This window comes from Eleutherodactylus coqui, chromosome 5 (assembly GCF_035609145.1).
Source record: "Eleutherodactylus coqui strain aEleCoq1 chromosome 5, aEleCoq1.hap1, whole genome shotgun sequence".
In the NCBI taxonomy this organism is placed as follows: Eukaryota; Metazoa; Chordata; class Amphibia; order Anura; family Eleutherodactylidae; genus Eleutherodactylus; species Eleutherodactylus coqui.
In genome coordinates this window covers 174,232,085-174,249,526 of record NC_089841.1, presented here as the reverse complement: position 1 = coordinate 174,249,526, position 17,442 = coordinate 174,232,085, and the positions used below count along the sequence as shown (strand labels likewise).

Here is a 17,442-nt window from a genome sequence, read left to right as displayed (position 1 = left end):
ATTGAGTGCCATATTTTGACGCAAAATGCCAGTGTAACGTGCACCAGTCAAAAGGTGGTTTAAAGGAATTTTGTTATCAGGTTCATGTTGCCCAAATCATGGGCAGTATTAACCCAGATCAGTGATGCCTCTGTGGGTGTTTTATTCTGAAATGCTGAGGCATTTCAGAGTAAATCCACTTTGACGTTTGACTCAGAGATGAGCTTCTACCCATGAGAGTGAGCTGTGCGGGTTTATCCTTGCCCAAAACGTGAAGACTGGCAGCTTTTTCCTTATACACAAAAGGAAAGAAAATGTCATTCTTCACGCAGTGGGTGGGGAGAGACTAGTGTGGCTCATCCAAATGACTTGGCACTCAACTGCAAGTCAAACTTCAAAGTTTCAGAATAAAACACCCATGGAAACAACAGGCATCCCTGTCCTGCATAAATGCTGTCCATGGTTCAGGTAGTATAAACCTGATGACAGGATCCCTTTAACCCCTGAGTGACCACGCTATTGTGTTTTTACGTACTGCCGTTGCAGGACGTGTATGGAGGGAGATAGCACTGCTATCTCCTTCCATACATCGCAGGTGTCAGCTGTTTATTACAGCTGACATCTGCGGGCAACAGCCCTGTTCAGCCCCGTGGCCGATCGGGACTGTTAACCCTTTAAATGCTGCTGTCAAATCTGACAGTGGCATATAAATCCCCTGAACAATGTTCGGGGGTCCCGTACGGCTCCACCGGGGTGAAATCGGGAGAGCCGTGCGGGTGTCATGGCAACCGGGGTCCTTCTGAAAGGCCCCAGGGCTGTCATGGCAGAATGCCTATCTAGCTATCCCCGTGGGTGGCTTGATAGACTGACTGTCAGAATGCAGTATGATGTAATGCTATGGCAATACATCATACTGCATAAGCGATCTAAGCATCGCTAGTTGTGCTCCCCCAGGAGGACTAAAAATAAGAACAATAAAGTTTTATTTATTTATTTTTTTTTAAAGTAATGAAAGTAAAAAAAAAAACAACAACTTTTGCCATATTTACAATAAAAAATCTAAGTAATAAAACAAAAATACATATTGGGTATAGCTGCGTCCATAAAAGCCCGATATATCAAAGTAATGCATAATAATATACCGTGCCTGGTAAACGTTGTCCGAAAAAAAAAATGCCAGAAATGTGCTTTTTTTGGTCACCCTGTTGCCAAGAAAAAATCTAATAAAAAGCAATCAAAAAGTCCTATGTATTCCAAAATGGTACCAACAGAGACAACAGGATGTACCACACAAAATGAGCCCTCACACAACTATATTGACGGAAAAATTAAAAAGTTATTTTGTTTAGAGGGGCCCGGCAGGGTTGCCCTCTTTCCTTCCTACTCTTTAACATATCAATAAACCTGCTGCTTAGACATTTAGTGAAAACCACACTTTTTGCAGGAGCCCGCTGTGGAATCATAGAGGTCAAAGTAGAAGCATTTGCAGATGACATCTTATTGGTAGTTAGCAACCCCAGAGAGACCCTGGCACCATGACTACAAGACATGAAGAGATTGGGGGGCTCTCAGGATATACCCTAAACTTAGACAAAACTGAAGCCTTACTGCTAAAAGCTCCAGCCAAACCTCTATGGACAAATTAGCTCCCTTTCCAATGGGAAACACACTCCATAAAATACTTGGGAATTAAGGTCGTGATAAACCCCTTTAGGTTATACACCACAAACGTAGAACCCTATTTTAGAAAGCTAGAAATTACTCTAAGCATATGGAAAAACTTTACGATTTCTTTCTTGGGGAGAGCTAACGTTCCAAAAATGATGGAATTTCCCCAGCTGTTATATATTCTACACTCCCTACCCATTTTCCCAAAGCTAAAAGACATAAAAAGGATAAATTATCTTTACAGAAATTTTGTGTAGGGAGGAAATAATCAAACGTAATCTCCTGGTCCTTGCGGCCTGGAGATCATGGAACAGACTCAGCAGAGACAGCCAAACATCCACACATGCATCCCCACATATATCTTTCATAAACAACCCCAATTTTCAGAATGATCCCTACGAGATCTTTTCTGTTTGGTGAAGACAAGGGGTCGACTCCATAGATAAAATGCTACACAAAAAAGAAAAATGCATTCTGTCATATGAGGATATGAAACAAAAATACCCTGAGTTACCAATTTCATTATTCTCTTACCTGAAAGCAAGACATTATATCCAACAACTCCTGCCACATTTCACGAAATTTGATTGGATACAGACAGGCAGTGCATGGATCTCTAGATCGGGAAACATGAAGGGCAATTCGAAATATGCGTGAGCAAGATGACGTAGACACGGGGGTGGGGAAGTGGTCTTTAGATGATCCAGATCTCACACCAGAGCTACTCGAAAGTCCATATCGTCGGCCCACAAATATCTACCCTCAGCCAGGTTTCTCGAGATGCGACTCCAGGTTATTCATAGATCACACTTAACCCCAACTTCGGGGAGCTTTGTTGAAATGCTTCCACAGCGAATAAAGGAGAAACTGAGGAACTGCTTCTGCCACACTTGTTGGTTTCAGGAACAGAGGATACTGGGGGATTATCCCCTTTAGGGTGTCACAGTTGTCGTGCCGGAGCCGTGGGGGGAATTCCGGGATCCTGGGCCAGCTCTCCATTTGGCTGATCGGGAATCTGTCTCGGGTGCACTTACGTGCTGAGAGCGGACCCTGAGAACAACTTTTAACAAATGATAAACGGGGGGGGGGGGGGGGGGGGCGGGAGATCGCCCATAATTTTGAGGTCACAACAGGTCTAAGTTTATTCTATGTGTTCTTATTTTTTTTAAAAATTCTGTTTGTCTTTTTGGCTATTTTAATTGTTTAAATATCCACGCATTACTCCAGATGAAAACCAAGAAACTGATATACTGTGAGATATGTATCTTGATCGTTCAATAAAAACATAAAATAAAAAAAAAGTTATTGTGTGCAGAAGATGAAGACAGAAAATAATTAAAAATATATATATATCTTAAAAAAATATATAAGTAGTACAGCAAAAAAAACTATACAAGTTTGGTATCGTAGTAATCGTACTGACTCATAGAATAAAGTTATCATGTCTTGTTGCAGTTTGTGCGCCGCAGAAACAAGACGCACTGAAAAGATGGTGGAATGTCATTTTTTTTTCCATTTCTCGCTACTTAGAATTTTTTAAAAGTTTTTCAGCACATTATATGGTACATTAAATAGTACCATTGAAAAATACAACTCGTCCCGCAAAAAACAAGCCCTCATACAGCGACATCGGTGCAGAAATAAAGGAGTTAGGATTTTTTAAAAGGGGGGGAGGAAAAAACGAAAATAGGAAAAAGCAAAAAAGTGTGGTCACTAAGGCGATAATAAAGACAAAAGTGTCTAATGTGTTTTGTAAGATGCACCAAATTTATCAGCACACACTAGTGTAATAAATTTTCTGCAGTTTCTGCCAGTGTCTTGCAGTTTTATCCTGTCTGAATTTAGGATAGAAGTAGTAAATCTCCCCCAATGTTTTGACTGCAAATGATTTTTATTACACATATTATTTTTATTTTTACACATTTTTGTATGTCACTCTAGGGGACTTGAACCCACGATCATATGATTGCTATAATACATTGCAGTATGTTTCTACTGCGATGTATTATTGCTATTGCTAGCAATCATATGCCATGGCAGACCCAGACACCAGGCAAAAGCATCATGGCAACTCATCAGCCCTCCGTGATTACATCACAGGGGGAGCGAGGAGAAGATATATACTATGCGATCATTAAGGGGTTAATGATCGCATAGTATATATCTTCGTTTTTACTCCATCTCTGGTTATAATATGTTTAACATAGTGTGTAAGCGCCTCCTTATCTTTTTCTAGCCACAAGTGCTCACCTTGCTATAGGAAAATCAAATTGTACTACTTTCATATGAAAACTGCCAAAACTAGCCATTACTTCCACAGTGTTTATATACTCTATTTTCCCAGGGTTTAATAAGGTTAATTAAGAAGAAATACAAAAAAAAATAAAACAAAATGTATATATTCCACTGCTGCTCTCGTAACATTGCTCTTTAACTACAGTATTTGGTAATGAAGCAATCTACATAAACTATATAGGTTTATGTAGATTGAAGCAGAAGCAATGGGATGAAACTGAAAGGGAGGAGACACAGATTAGATATTAGAAAAAACTTTCTGACAGTGAGGGTGATCAATGAGTGGAATAGGTTGCCACAGGAGTTCTCCTTCAATGGAAGTCTTCAAACAAAGGCTGGACAGACATCTGTCGGGGATGATTTAGCGAATCCTGCATTGAGCAGGGGGTTGGACCCGATGACCCTGGAGGTCCCTTCCAACTCTACCATTCTATGAGGTTATATACAGTATGCATGTTCATTATATTCTTTTATGTTTACCCACAGCCTTCCATAGAGCAGTTTTCATTTCTTTGTTCCTTAGGCTGTAGATCATAGGGTTTAAAAGGGGAACTACAACCGAATAAAATATTGAGACCACTTTGTCAACTGGGGAAGAACTCTTTGCTTTTGGGCGTATGTACATGAACATGACTGTGCCAAAAAATATGCCAACAACTGCAATATGAGATGCACAAGTAGAAAATGCTTTCTGGCGACCAAGGGAAGATGGTATTCTCAAAATAGTAGTAATTACGGAAGCATAGGACATAAAAGTAAAGAAGAAACAGCCAAGAATTACTGTCCAAGCCACGGCAGAAAATAAAATCTCATTCAGCCAGGTATCAGTGCAAGACAATTGTAAGAGAGGACTGAAATCACAAAAGAAGTGATCAATTGTATTTGGTCCGCAGAAGACTAGCCGTGACATCATTACAGCTGGCAAGGAGATTGATAGGCAACCCGCTATCCAAGATGCTGCTGCAAGTTTCCCACATGTGGATTTGCACATAAGGTTAGTGTATCTCAAAGGATAGCAAATGGCCAAGAAACGGTCATAAGCCATTATAGCTAGTAAAAAATGTTGTGTGGCACCAAGAAAGAAGAGAAAATAAAATTGAGAAATACAATCAGTGGAGGAGATTGTTTTATTTCTACCTCCTAAATCTTTAAGCATCCTGGGAACAGTGACGGTAGTATACCACATTTCTAGGAAGGAGAAGTTTCCAATGAAGAAGTACATGGGTTTGTGAAGTGACCTCTGAGATGTCACCAGTATGATAATGAGAAGGTTGGATAGCAGAGTCATGGAGTAGATAATTAGGATGAGTATAAATAAAAATAATTGAGTATGCCTGCCAAGCGAGAAACCCAGGAGAATAAAATTTGTCACACAGCTGTGGTTAGTACTCATTTTGTCCACTGGGCATCTTAATATTAAACTCCTGCAATGGAATCAAGAAATGTGGCAAAAATAACTTCAGGAGTTGGACAAATGATAAAAATACATGCACTTTAAAATGAATGCATATTAAAATATATTTTTTTATGCGAAAGATACTGTACATGCCAAATATTTGTTGCAAGAAGGTAGGATCCTTCAATCTCATGTATGCAGAAGGCCTGATAATGTGCAAACTTCAACAGTAGTCATCATGCTTTGTATAGTCTATGTGAATGTGTCCATTTCAGAAATTCTTTCGGCCACACATACATCTTTTACATTTGTAGTAGACTATAGTAATACTAATAATAATAATCTTTATTTATATAGCGCCAAACATATTCCGCAGCAATTACAAAAACAGGGGGCTACAGAAAGAGAAATGTACAAAAATACAAAGACCATGGTTACATGTAGTAATCAGTTGCTGCAAACAGTAAGGGTGAGGGTCCTGCTCCAATGAGCTTACATACTACAGATAGTGGGGGGGATATAGAAGGTAAAGGGCTGGAGATGTGCAAGATGGAGAGTGAGGGATGCTATACACATAAGCAATGGTTAGACATTAAGCCGTGTGGTGGCTGAATCGATGTGACTGCAGGGGTGGTTGATGGCAGCTAGCAGGGGTTGCAGTCACTAGGACAGGGAGCACATTATCAGGCGGAGTACAGAGGGGTTTGGTTTAGGGGATATGGTATGCCTCCCTGAAGAGGTGCGTTTTTAGAGCATGCCTGAAGTTTTGTGAATAAGGGATTGCGTGGATAGTTTTGGGTAGTGCATTCCAGAGGACTGGTGCTGCTCTGGAGAAATCTTGGGGCGGAAATAATAGGTTCGGATTAATGTGGCACTCAGTCTGATTTCCTTAGCAGAGAATAGAGCCCTGGCTGGGTGGTGGATGAGATGAGGAAGGCAATGTAGGGCGGCGCAGTTTTATGGAGAGCTTTAAAGGGGTGGTCTCGCGAAAGCAAGTGGGTCTATACACTTCTGTATGGCCATATTAATGCACTTTGTAATGTACATCGTGCATTAAATATGAGCCATACAGAAGTTATTCACTTACCTGCTCCGTTGCTAGCGTCCCCGTCGCCATGGTTCCGTCTAATTTCGGTGTCTTCTTGCCTTTTTAGACGCGCTTGCGCAGATCCGTCTTCTCCCTTCTTCTCCCTTCGGCTCCGCTCGGCAGCATCGGCATTTTGGCTCCGCCCCCTTGTACGCATCATCGCGTAGCTCCGCCCCATGACGTGTGCCGGTTCCAGCCTCCTGATTGGCTGGAATCGGCACATGACGGGGGCGGAGCTACGCGATGACGCGAAAAGGGGGCGGAGCCAAAACGCCGATGCTTCCAAGACCAGCCGAAGGGAGAAGATGCATCTGCGCAAGCGCGTCTAAAAAAGCAAGAAGACACCGAAGTTAGACGGAACCATGGCAACGGGGACGCTAGCAACGGAGCAGGTAAGTGAATAACTTCTGTATGGCTCATATTTAATGCACGATGTATATTACAAAGTGCATTAATATGGCCATACAGAAGTGTATAGACCCACTTGCTTTCGCGAGACCACCCCTTTAAGAATGAAGGTAGTGAGTTTAAATTGAATTCTGTATTTGCCAGTGCAGTGACTGTCACAGGGCAGAGGCGTCCGAGTAGCGGCTGGACAGGAAGATGAGCCTGGCTGCCGCATTCAGGATGGATTGGAGAGGGTAGAGTTTGGAGCAGGGGGGGCCGATCAGCAGCAAGTTACAATAATCGAGGCGAGAGTGGATGAGGGCAACAGTGAGCGTTTTTTAGTGTGACCACGGTGAGAAAAGTACAGATTCTTGCGATCTACTATGGAATAGAACAAATGTATGTTGATCTGTCTATGAAATATACTGTACAAAACTGAAGGATCTGACAAATTTGTAGTGATAATATATGTTATTTCAAATTTAAAATTACTGAACAATCTGTGTGATCATCAATTAAAAATAGTTCAAAAGTATTATGGCACACTGAACCTTAAAAAGGCCAGTTAACATACTGGAACTGTTATTTAGGCCTCATTCAGCTAAGGATCTTTAACCCCTTAGGGATGAAGCTTTTTTGCTTTTTTCCCTTTTTGTTTTTTCCTACTCCCTTTGAAAAAATCGTAGTTCCTTTATTTATCCATCGACGTCGCTATATAAGGGTTTGTTTTTTGTGGGACGAGTTGTATTTTTCAATGGCACTATTTATTGTATCATATAATTTACTGAAAAACTATTTAAAAATTCTAAGCGGAGAGAAATGGGGAAAGAAACGACATTCCACCATCTTTCGGTGCGTCCTGTTTCTACGGCACACAAACTGCAACAAAACGACCTGATATTTTTATTCTATGGGTCAGTACGATTACTACGATACCAAACTTATATAGTATTTTTTTTGCTGTAGTACTTGTATTTTTTTTTAAGATATTTAATTTTTTAAAATTATTTTCTGTGTCCATTTTCTGCGCATAATAACTTTTTAATTTTTTGGGCTACGTACTTGTGTGAGGGCTCATTTTGTGCGGTATTTCCTGACGTTTCCGTTGGTACCATTTTCGCATACAGTTTTTTTTGATCGCCTTTAGGGATGAGCGAACGTGTCCGTTACGGACACATCCGCACCCGGACACCGGCTTTGCCGAACACTGCAGTGTTCGCGCGTAAGTGTCCGGGTGCCGCCGGGGGGCGGGGAGATGCGCGGCGGCGCGGGCGGCAGTAGCGGGGAACAGGGGGGAGCCCTCTCTCTCTCCCTCTCCCCCCCACTCCCCGCCGCACCCCCCCGCGCTGCCACGGCGGCCCCCGAACTTTTTCGCCCGAACACTGAAGTGTTCGCAAAGTTCGGTGTTCGGGCGAAAAAGGGGCGGAGCCGAACGTGTTCGCTCATCTCTAATCGCCTTTTATTACATTTTTTCTTGGAGATAGGGTGACCAAAAAAGTGCACTTCGGGTGTTCTTTATTTTTTTTTTTTGGACCACATTCGCCATGCGGGGTAAATAATACATTACTTTGATAGATCTGACTTTTACGAACGCAGCGATACTAAACACGTATTTTTGGTTTATTATTTAGATTTTTTATTGCAAATATGGCAAAAGGGTTTTTTTTAAGGCCTCATGTCCACGGGGAAAATCAGATCCGCTGCAGATTCTACATGTAGAATCTGCAGCGGGTCCCTCCTGCCCCGCGGACATGAGCGCTGAAAATAAGAATTTAAAAGCATTTACCTATCCGTAGCGGGCGGCGAAGGTCAGCTGTTCCTCACGGCCGGATCTTCATTTTCGGCCGGCGGATGAATTCCTGACGCCGGCGGCACGTCGCCGGCACGTCGTCGACGTGCCGCGCGCATGCGCCGGGCACATCCGCCGAGCCGAAGCAAGGGAGATGCGGCCGTGAGGAAGAGCAGAGCTTCGCGGCCCGCTGCGGGTGAGTAAATGCTTTTAATTCCTATTTTAGGTCTCCCGCGGATCCGGACGGCTTCCATAGGCTTCAATAGAAGCCCGCGGGAGCCGTCCCCGCGGGAGACCCGCATGAAAATGGAGCATGGTCCAGATTTTTTCATGCTCCATTTTTTTTTAAATGCCTTTTATTGACGATCCGCGGGTATTTATCTACCCGCGGGTGGTCAATGCATCCCTACGGGGTGCGGATCCGCGCGCGGGAGATCCGCTGCGGATTTTAAATCACATTTTGCCCGTGGACATGAGCCCTAAAACTTTTATTACTTTTTTTTAAAATAATAACTAAAACTTTATTTTTTTTTTACACTTTCTTTCAGTCCCCCTGGAGGACTTTAACATGCGATGCTTTGATCGCTCCTGCAGTATGACGTAATGCACGGCTCCCCCGATCTCACCGCGGGAGGCCGTGCGGGACCCCCGAACAGCGTTCGGGGGATTTAAATGCCGCTGTCAGAATTGACAGCGGAGTTTAAAGGGTTAATAGCCGCGAACGGCCGATCGTGGCTATTGCCCGCGGGTGTCAGCTGCAATAAACAGCTGATGCCCGCGCTGTATGGAGGGAGATAGCCGCGCTATCTCCCTCCATACACGTCCTGCAACAGCAGGACGTAGAAAGTCGATAGCGCCGTCACTAAGGGGTTAAGGCTGGGGTCACACGGGACAGATTTCCAGCGGAATTCTCGCGGACGTGCGGACAATCCGCATGGAAATTCTGCAGCAAATCTGTCCCGTGTGAACCCAGCCTTATGCTGTTTATTCAGATCATTAGACTCATGGCTGGGCCAGGAAATGTGGCCATAATACAGACGCTAAAATGCAGCTGTCTTACATCTGTCTGAGGAGGACTTAAAAAACAAACTCTTTCAATAAAAGCATCCTAAGTGCTTGCATCGTAAATGACTACACCTTTTTATTGCTACTAATTCCTATGAAAAAGGAGTACTAATTGCAATTAGTGATTCGGTATCATTTTCTCAAAACTTATACCTAGATTCTCTAGGATATGTTACTTTATTCTTAGCCTTATACACTGAAAATGTGTTTGACTGGATTCACTGGGGAAATCTAGATGCTACTTTAGATGCATTTGGTTTTACAGGCCCCATTAAATCTACCATTTTGTCTCTGTATTCGGCTCCAACCACACAGGTTTTTTTTATTCTGGGTATGCCCCCCTTTCCCTTGCAGTTTCTAATGTTATTAGGAAAGGCTTTCCCCATTCACCTCTTATTTTTGTTCTTCTTATGGAACCTTCCGTCGAACATATCAGAATTAATAAAGATATCAAGGCCATTAAATTGGGCCATCAAGAACACAAAATAGGGCTTTATACCGATGACAGTATCTTGGCGCTTACTGATCGCATTTCCGACTTTAGATCATAGCCAATCTTCACTAGCGTATTTTGGAAAAATCTCATAAGGTAAACAATGCAAAATCTCAACTGCAGAGTGCTGGTATCGATGGAAATATCAAAGAACATATAATAATTAGTCACTTTGCATATGTTTAAAATGAGCATTCTATCCCATATTTAGGTATACATTTAACAAGCCCTAGTTCTCGCACATTTGCTAAAACTTACTTGTCTTTATGTAATTATATCCGGCAACTCAAAATACTTTCAAACTGTTTTATTTTTTCAGCCGGTAGGATAGCAGCGGTTAAAATGATGGTCTTACCACGTATTCTTTACTTTTTACGAACTGTAACTTTCCATGTTCCAAACTCCTTTTTTACTAGACTTCAGTCCATTCTTAACAATTTTTGGGGGAGAATCTACCATGCTAAGATAAAATTTTGTACTTTGGGCAAACCTTATAAACTAGGAAGTATGAAAGCTCCTGATGTAAGACGTTGTTTCCATTCACTAATTTTGGACCTAATTAAACACTCTTTCATCATATAAGGCCGCCTGCACACGAGCAGAAATTCCACGGGTGGATTTCCCGCGGAATTTTCGCTGCTGGAAGCCTGCATAGGATTGCGTTAACAAACGATTTGGCTGCGCGAGATTTCGCTGTCACTCACCCGTCGCCGGCTCCGGTCTGCGCATGCGCCGGCTGCTCGGCAAGCCGGCACATCAAACAGCCGGAGCCGGCGGGCGCGGTTGAGTACACGCTGGTCCCTGCAGGCGCTCGGGTCGGTTCCCGCGGCAAGAATCCTCGCCACCGGATCCGACCCCCCCCCCATCTGCAGGCGGCCTAAGGGGTGGGTTTTGATCGAGTCAAACTCTCCTTTTTATCAATGCAAACCTACCGAGTTTACAAATTTCAGCGGCTGTCTGATAACATTTTACCTCCTCATCAACCTTTTGGGTTCTGATCTCAGTACTTCCCTTGCATTTTTTATCTTCTATCCTCATAGATTTGGACTTTGGAATTTGGGAATTGCTAGGCATAAAAAAACTTGGTGTTTCATATAAAGACAGAAAAGGGAAATATCAACGGACAAAAAAAAAAAAAATCACAGAAAGTGGCCATATACTTACTGATATGGTACAAACACCATATCCCTCAACATGCAGACTGCCAAATGAAGGAGCAATCTGCACAGCTGCAAGGCACTGATGAATGGCCACTCACACATCTTCCTTATATTGAGGGGGGTGGCTGTTTAGTATATATTCTTGCACAAAAAAAGCAGATTCAGGGTTTCAGGCCACATAGTATGTGTCGTGCACCATGCAGGTTTACAACCTATTAATGATGCCATATTTCAATCCAGCGGGCTGCCCTGCACCGCATAGGTGAACCACACTGACACTGGCACCCTGGGCTAACCCAGAGTTCAAAGCCGCACTTCATCTTACTGATAAATACCAATACCCTGCTAGCCTGTGAGCTGTGATGTAACATACATTGGCTGGCAAGAAGATGACTGCCAACCAATGTACATAACCTCACAGGAAGCAGAGGAATCAGCCAGCTGGAGGAGAGGTGACCCCGGACTGCAGGAGACAGGAGAAGATCAGTGAGGTGAACATCTGGTAAGTAGACTAACAGGGAAGGAATAGGTAAGTATAGAATTTTTTTTTAATGACAGAAGCCCTTTAAGGGGTCAAAGGTACATATTTTTATATGCTGTGGTCTTGCCCTGTTGTTTTCTCTTTTCATTTAACAAAGTTACTAATTCCATCAATCATACATACCATATGGAAGAGTTATATTCCTACAGATTTTCTTCAAAATCCTCCACATTTTTTCTTGGGCACCTTGGACAGAATATCTTGCTTTAACCACTCATAATTGACTAGATCACCTATAATGATTCATTAAAGAAAGGATACATTACCAGACCAGGATACATTACCATTATAATAACGATATAATATCTAGGTCTGTTCAACCCTTGCTCTTGCCTTTTTTCTTTACAACTTATTTAGTGGTGGTAGACGTTTTATATTTTATGCTCTATATTTTATATATGTATTGTTTATGCATACACAGAAACAGGCGCATATGAGTATGTGAATACATATATGCGTGTATGCATATATATATATATATATATATATGTGTATATATACACATGGATTATGTGCATGTACTCTCTGTTAATCAACTGTTATATCTTCTGAAACATGCTTATTGAGTCTCTGCGTTTGCAGAAATGCAGCATTTTTCAATGCTGCGCTTACTGCGTCTTCAGCAGCGCTGGCATGCGTTTTGCCAGACAAGTAAGCTGAAAAAAAACCAACTCACCTAGCAGGCGCCGTCCGTGTTCCTCCCGCTGCTCTTCAGAGCTCCTGGCAGGCTTCTGGGAACCTGTCAGCAACAGAGCATATCTTGCTGGTAACGTGGTTTGATGACCCCGCCTCCAGCAAGAGATTGCTCTCATTGGCTGAGTCCGCGAGCTCAGCCAATCAGACCCAGCACTGGATGCACCAATCACAGCCATTCACTGAATGGCTGTGAGTGGTTTATTGAGCCCTGGCTCTGATTAGCTAAGCCAGCGATTAAGAAACCAATCAGAGCAATCTCTTGCCGGAGGCGTGGTCTTCAAACTCCATTACAAGCAAGAGATGCTCTGTTGGCACTGACAAGTGCCCGGAAGCCTTGCCGGAGCTCTGGAGAGCAGCGGGAGGGACCCTGACGGTGCCTGCTAGGTGAGTATTGCTTTTTTTTAGGTAGAGTAGCTAGGGCTGCATTTAACGCTGTCAAAAACGTGGTACCAAGCTGAAACCACTGCCCATTTATTTCAATGAGTGACGCATGGCTGAAAGCGGCCTAAAAGAGAACATACATCGCTGTCAAAGTGCAGCGTTGATAACGCTGCGTTTTAACGCTTGTGTGAGCAGCCCCATTGAAATGAATGAAAACACAGTGCTAAATGCTGTATAAAAATGTGTGAGGGAGACCTAAATCTGTTAATTATTTGAAAAGGCTTCAATAAAGAAAAAACTTTAAAAAACCCTCAAACCTAAAGATAATTGTGTAGTCTTCTGTATGACATTTATCCGTCTTTCATAAGTATATTTTGTGTATGATAATAAACAGGAGGGAGGAGAAAGAAGGGAGGGCAGTAAGAAGAAAAGGGAGAAAGAAGAAAAACAGAACATGGGACATATAGAACTCTCAACCCCCCAAAGTTTGAGAGCTTAAAGTCCTACAGTGTGGTGTACCAAGCAAACTCAAAAGCCAGAAATGTCTATAAGGGCCTAATATTGTATTCATTTATATAGGTACAGTGTCTGTTACATCACATTCAAGATACCAAGTAGATGCTTGAAAGCATTCTTTACCCAGGATTTAATTTGTAATGGAAGGATATGAATAAATGGTGTCCATACATCTAAAAATTGTTGAACACATGTTTCTTTGTAGAGGTAAGCATCAGTCAAATCCATTCTGAACAAAAAGTTAAATTTTTCTTGGTACCAGCCAATTATGCAAAATGGCTTTTCGCGCAGAAGACGATTTATAGAACAATTCTTTTTTACTGCCACAGGAGATGGAAGCACCTGTATTAACCATTTGACCAAAGAGAACCCAGGCTGGTGTTAAAACAATACCTTGTCTTCAATCTATTTTAGCAAAAGTGTGTATTCGTTGCTAGAAGGAGTAAATTTGGGGCATGCCCATAAACAATGAAAGTGGTCTGCAATTGCCTCCCCACATCTGGAACAGGTTGGATCAGAGATATTTCCCATGTGAAAGTTTCTTTTGGGGTAAAGGTATCCTGAATTATTTTTAGGGTCAATTCCCAGTAGGAAAATAAGTTTAAGAGTTGCATTTAATGTCTTGAGAATAAAGGTTGGTTTCAGTTGGGGGCCATGTATTTGCCAGCTCACCAGGTCCACAGGAATTGAGTCATAATATAATTGGGGGCATAAAAACGCATGTAAGTTAGTTATTAGGCCCTTTATTGGCATTTGCGAAGAAAGTTTGGCAAGTATCTTATCAGTCCACTTATACTCAGTAAGTTTACTCCTTGTAGTTGCTTTGTAGTTGCATGAAATGGAAAGGATGGGAATGCACAAAATCAAAGAGTACATACTTGGTTGAAAGAGAGAATAGTTTTGGAATGCTCATCAACTATATCTCCTACTGTTCGCAGTCCTACCAGTTGCCATCTATGAAAAATAGGGTGTGATTTGCAATCCTGAAAATTGGGGTTATCACAAAACAATTGAGCTAAAAATCTCTGAATAGAAAGCTGCAGTTTATGCTGTATGATCATCCAAGAGTACCAAATAGACATAAATAATGGTTTGGATACATAGTCAGGAGCCAGGACTGGGTAAGGTAAATGCAATAGATCCACTAGGGACCAATTATCGATCAGAATCATGAGTATGTGGAGTCTCGTATCCAATCCCCAAGGATGTGCATATTTGCTGCTAGCTTAAACAATTTTGATATCTATAAATTTTATGACCCCCTCCCCCCAAATTTTGCCTGTTTTAAAATGTGGAACCCAATTCTGGGCTTCTTTCCTTGCTAAATAAAGGCCCAAAATTGTTTGTTGACGACGTGCTCATCTATAGGTCATAAATATAAGGGCAAATCTTGCTCCATGCTGTCAAATCTTCCTCAGGGAATCTGGAGAAGAGCCGCAGATTGGTCCTATACAGCTTAAAAGAAGATTAGAAGGTATGTAAGAGAATGGGATTGCCATGGAATTTTCCATGGGCCGAGATAAGCAATGCCTCTGATTTATCTACATCGATCGTAAAACCTATTAATGTTCCATTTTCCTCTATTTTATCCAAGGCATCCTGAGGTCTAGTGACAAAGAGTAACAGGGAAAACTTTAAAAAATGTTCTAAGTGGGCCAAAATAGGTAAAAAAGACAGCAATTGCAACATTTATGGGAGTGAGGGGTTATTTTGATTGCATTCATGGTGCAGTAAAAATGACATGTCTTTATTCTGTGGGTCAGTATGATTATAGCGATACCAGATCTATATAATATTTTTATGCCGTGCTACTTAAAAAAAAAAAAAAAAATACCATTTTTAAAAAATTACTTTCTTTAGCCATTTTCTGACCCCTGTACCTTTTTTTATTTTTCCGTCGATGGGGCTGTGTGATGGCTCATTTTTTGCATGGTGGACGGTAGTTTGTATTATTTCCAATTTGGGGCACATAAGGCTTTTTGATCGCGTTCAATTTTTTGATGAAATAAGTACAATCCTTCCATTGTGTATTTTTTTTCCTGATGGAGTTAATCATTCAGGATTAATAATTCAATGTTTTAATAAATCAGAGCTTTACAGATACAGCAATTCCAATTAGAGTTCTTAACCCAATAAGCACCAGGCACAGTAAATATGCGGCGCCTGTTCCTAGGCTTAAAACCCCACCGATAGTAAAATTACAGTGGCGCTTTAAGTCTCCTGCCTTTGCAATCAATCAGAGACAGGATGGGTTATCAGCTGTTAGTGACAGCTGATAACCTGGAGGAGAAGGCAGGAGGGGTTTTTAACCCAATGAGCACTGTGTACTCAAAAGTGAAAGTAAAACATATATCTATATTCCACAACACTTCTGCTCAATTCACAACCTGATTGGTTGTTTGGGTTGGCTGATTCTCAGGGATTGGTTGTTTGGGTTGGCTGACTCACAGTTAGGCTGGGTTCACATGGGGCGGATTCGCCGCGGAAATTCCGTGCAAAATTTCACTGCAGCAAATCCGCATGCGGCCGCTAATCCCGGGATTAGCCAGCTATGTGGACGACATTTCTCAGAAATCTGGTCCACATGGGACGACAAATCCGCTTCGGCTAAGCTGGCAGAAGCCACCGCTGCGGCCCGGATTTGCCGACCGCATGTTCATTTTTTTTCTGCTGCGGCTGCGCTCTCCTCTATGGGAGCGCCGGCCGTAGCAGAAGAGCTTCAAAACGGCCGCGGGTTTTGAAGCAGCGGTTCTCCCAGCGGAAATCTCGTGGCTTTTCGCTGCGGCCAAACCGCGAGATTTCTGTCAGGAATCTGCCCCGTGTGAACCCGCCGTATTGTTTTTTTGGGTTGAATCAAGCAGAAGTGTTGTGCAATATAAATATATGCCTCCGGGAGTTGGGGGGTCATGTGACCTCCGGGGTTCCCTGTTACAGCAGAGCTGGAGGGTCATACTAGACCCTGGCCAGCTCTACCAGTGACTAATGTCACTACAGGGGTTGTTTTCCCCTGTAATTCGGGCTCCTATTGATGCCCCAGCTACAGAGGGAAAGTGTCAAATAAAAAAAAATAAAAATAGGTGCATGTCCCCCAGAGGTCTTACATGATGTCATGGGGGACATAGATAGTAAAAAACATAATTACATACATCAGTAAGACAAAATTCCAGAATAAAGCAACAATACATACATAAGAAAGAGAATAACATAAAACCGTCGCTGTATGTACCCCGTAAACCAAAATCATACGTATTATATATCAAAACGTCCGAAACAAATAAAGGAACTCGTTCCCGTACTTTATTTTAGCTTAATATATTAAATTTTAAAAAATAGCTATAAAGGCATTTTAACCCCAATAAAGCGAAAAATTGGGGAAAAAAGTCAGTGAAAAAGATATTTTAAAAATCGTCCTATATGTCACTGAAAAAAACCCAGCAGAAATAATTTTGATAGCTAAAGGAAACAAAATACGGCAGTAAAACCACCACATGGGTAAAATCCCTAAAAAGTGTCTGGTCCTAAAAGCAAGTGGGTCTATACACTTCTGTATGGCCATATTAATGCACTTTGTAATGTACATTGTGCATTAATTATGAGCCATACAGAAGTTATCAAAAGTTTTATACTTACCTGCTCCGTTGCTGGCGTCCTCGTCTCCATGGTGCCGACTAATCTTCGGCCTCTAATGGCCAAATTAGCCGCGCTTGCGCAGTCCGGGTCTTCTGCTGTCTTCAATGGGGCCGCTCGTGCAGAATGCCGGCTCCGTGTAGCTCCGCCCCGTCACATGCCGATTCCAGCCAATCAGGAGGCTGGAATCGGCAATGGACCGCACAGAAGCCCTGCGGTCCACAGAGAGAGAGGATCCCGGCGGCCATCTTCAGCAGGTGAGTATGAAGACGCCGGACCGCCGGGATTCGGGTAAGTACTACCCGGTTTGTTTTTTTAACCCCTGCATCGGGGTTGTCTCGCGCTGAACGGGGGGGGGGGGG

General features: G+C 42.4%; 1 protein-coding gene and 1 long non-coding RNA gene across 2 annotated transcripts in view; both read right to left on the bottom strand.

Annotated features, from left to right (window-relative positions):
- The window catches only part of LOC136628105 (uncharacterized), a 304,442-nt gene that overhangs the window by 255,578 nt on the left and 31,422 nt on the right, over positions 1 to 17,442 (bottom strand). The window lies entirely within an intron of this gene.
- LOC136627196 (olfactory receptor 6F1-like) lies at positions 4,403 to 5,335 on the bottom strand. Its single transcript, XM_066602126.1, has one exon. The coding sequence runs from the start codon at positions 5,333 to 5,335 to the stop codon at positions 4,403 to 4,405; it is 933 nt and encodes a 310-aa protein (XP_066458223.1).

Bases quoted from the DNA above. Each gene is read 5' to 3' on its own strand.
- LOC136627196 (XM_066602126.1), bottom strand. From the start codon at position 5,335: ATGAGTACTAACCACAGCTGTGTGACAAATTTTATTCTCCTGGGTTTC.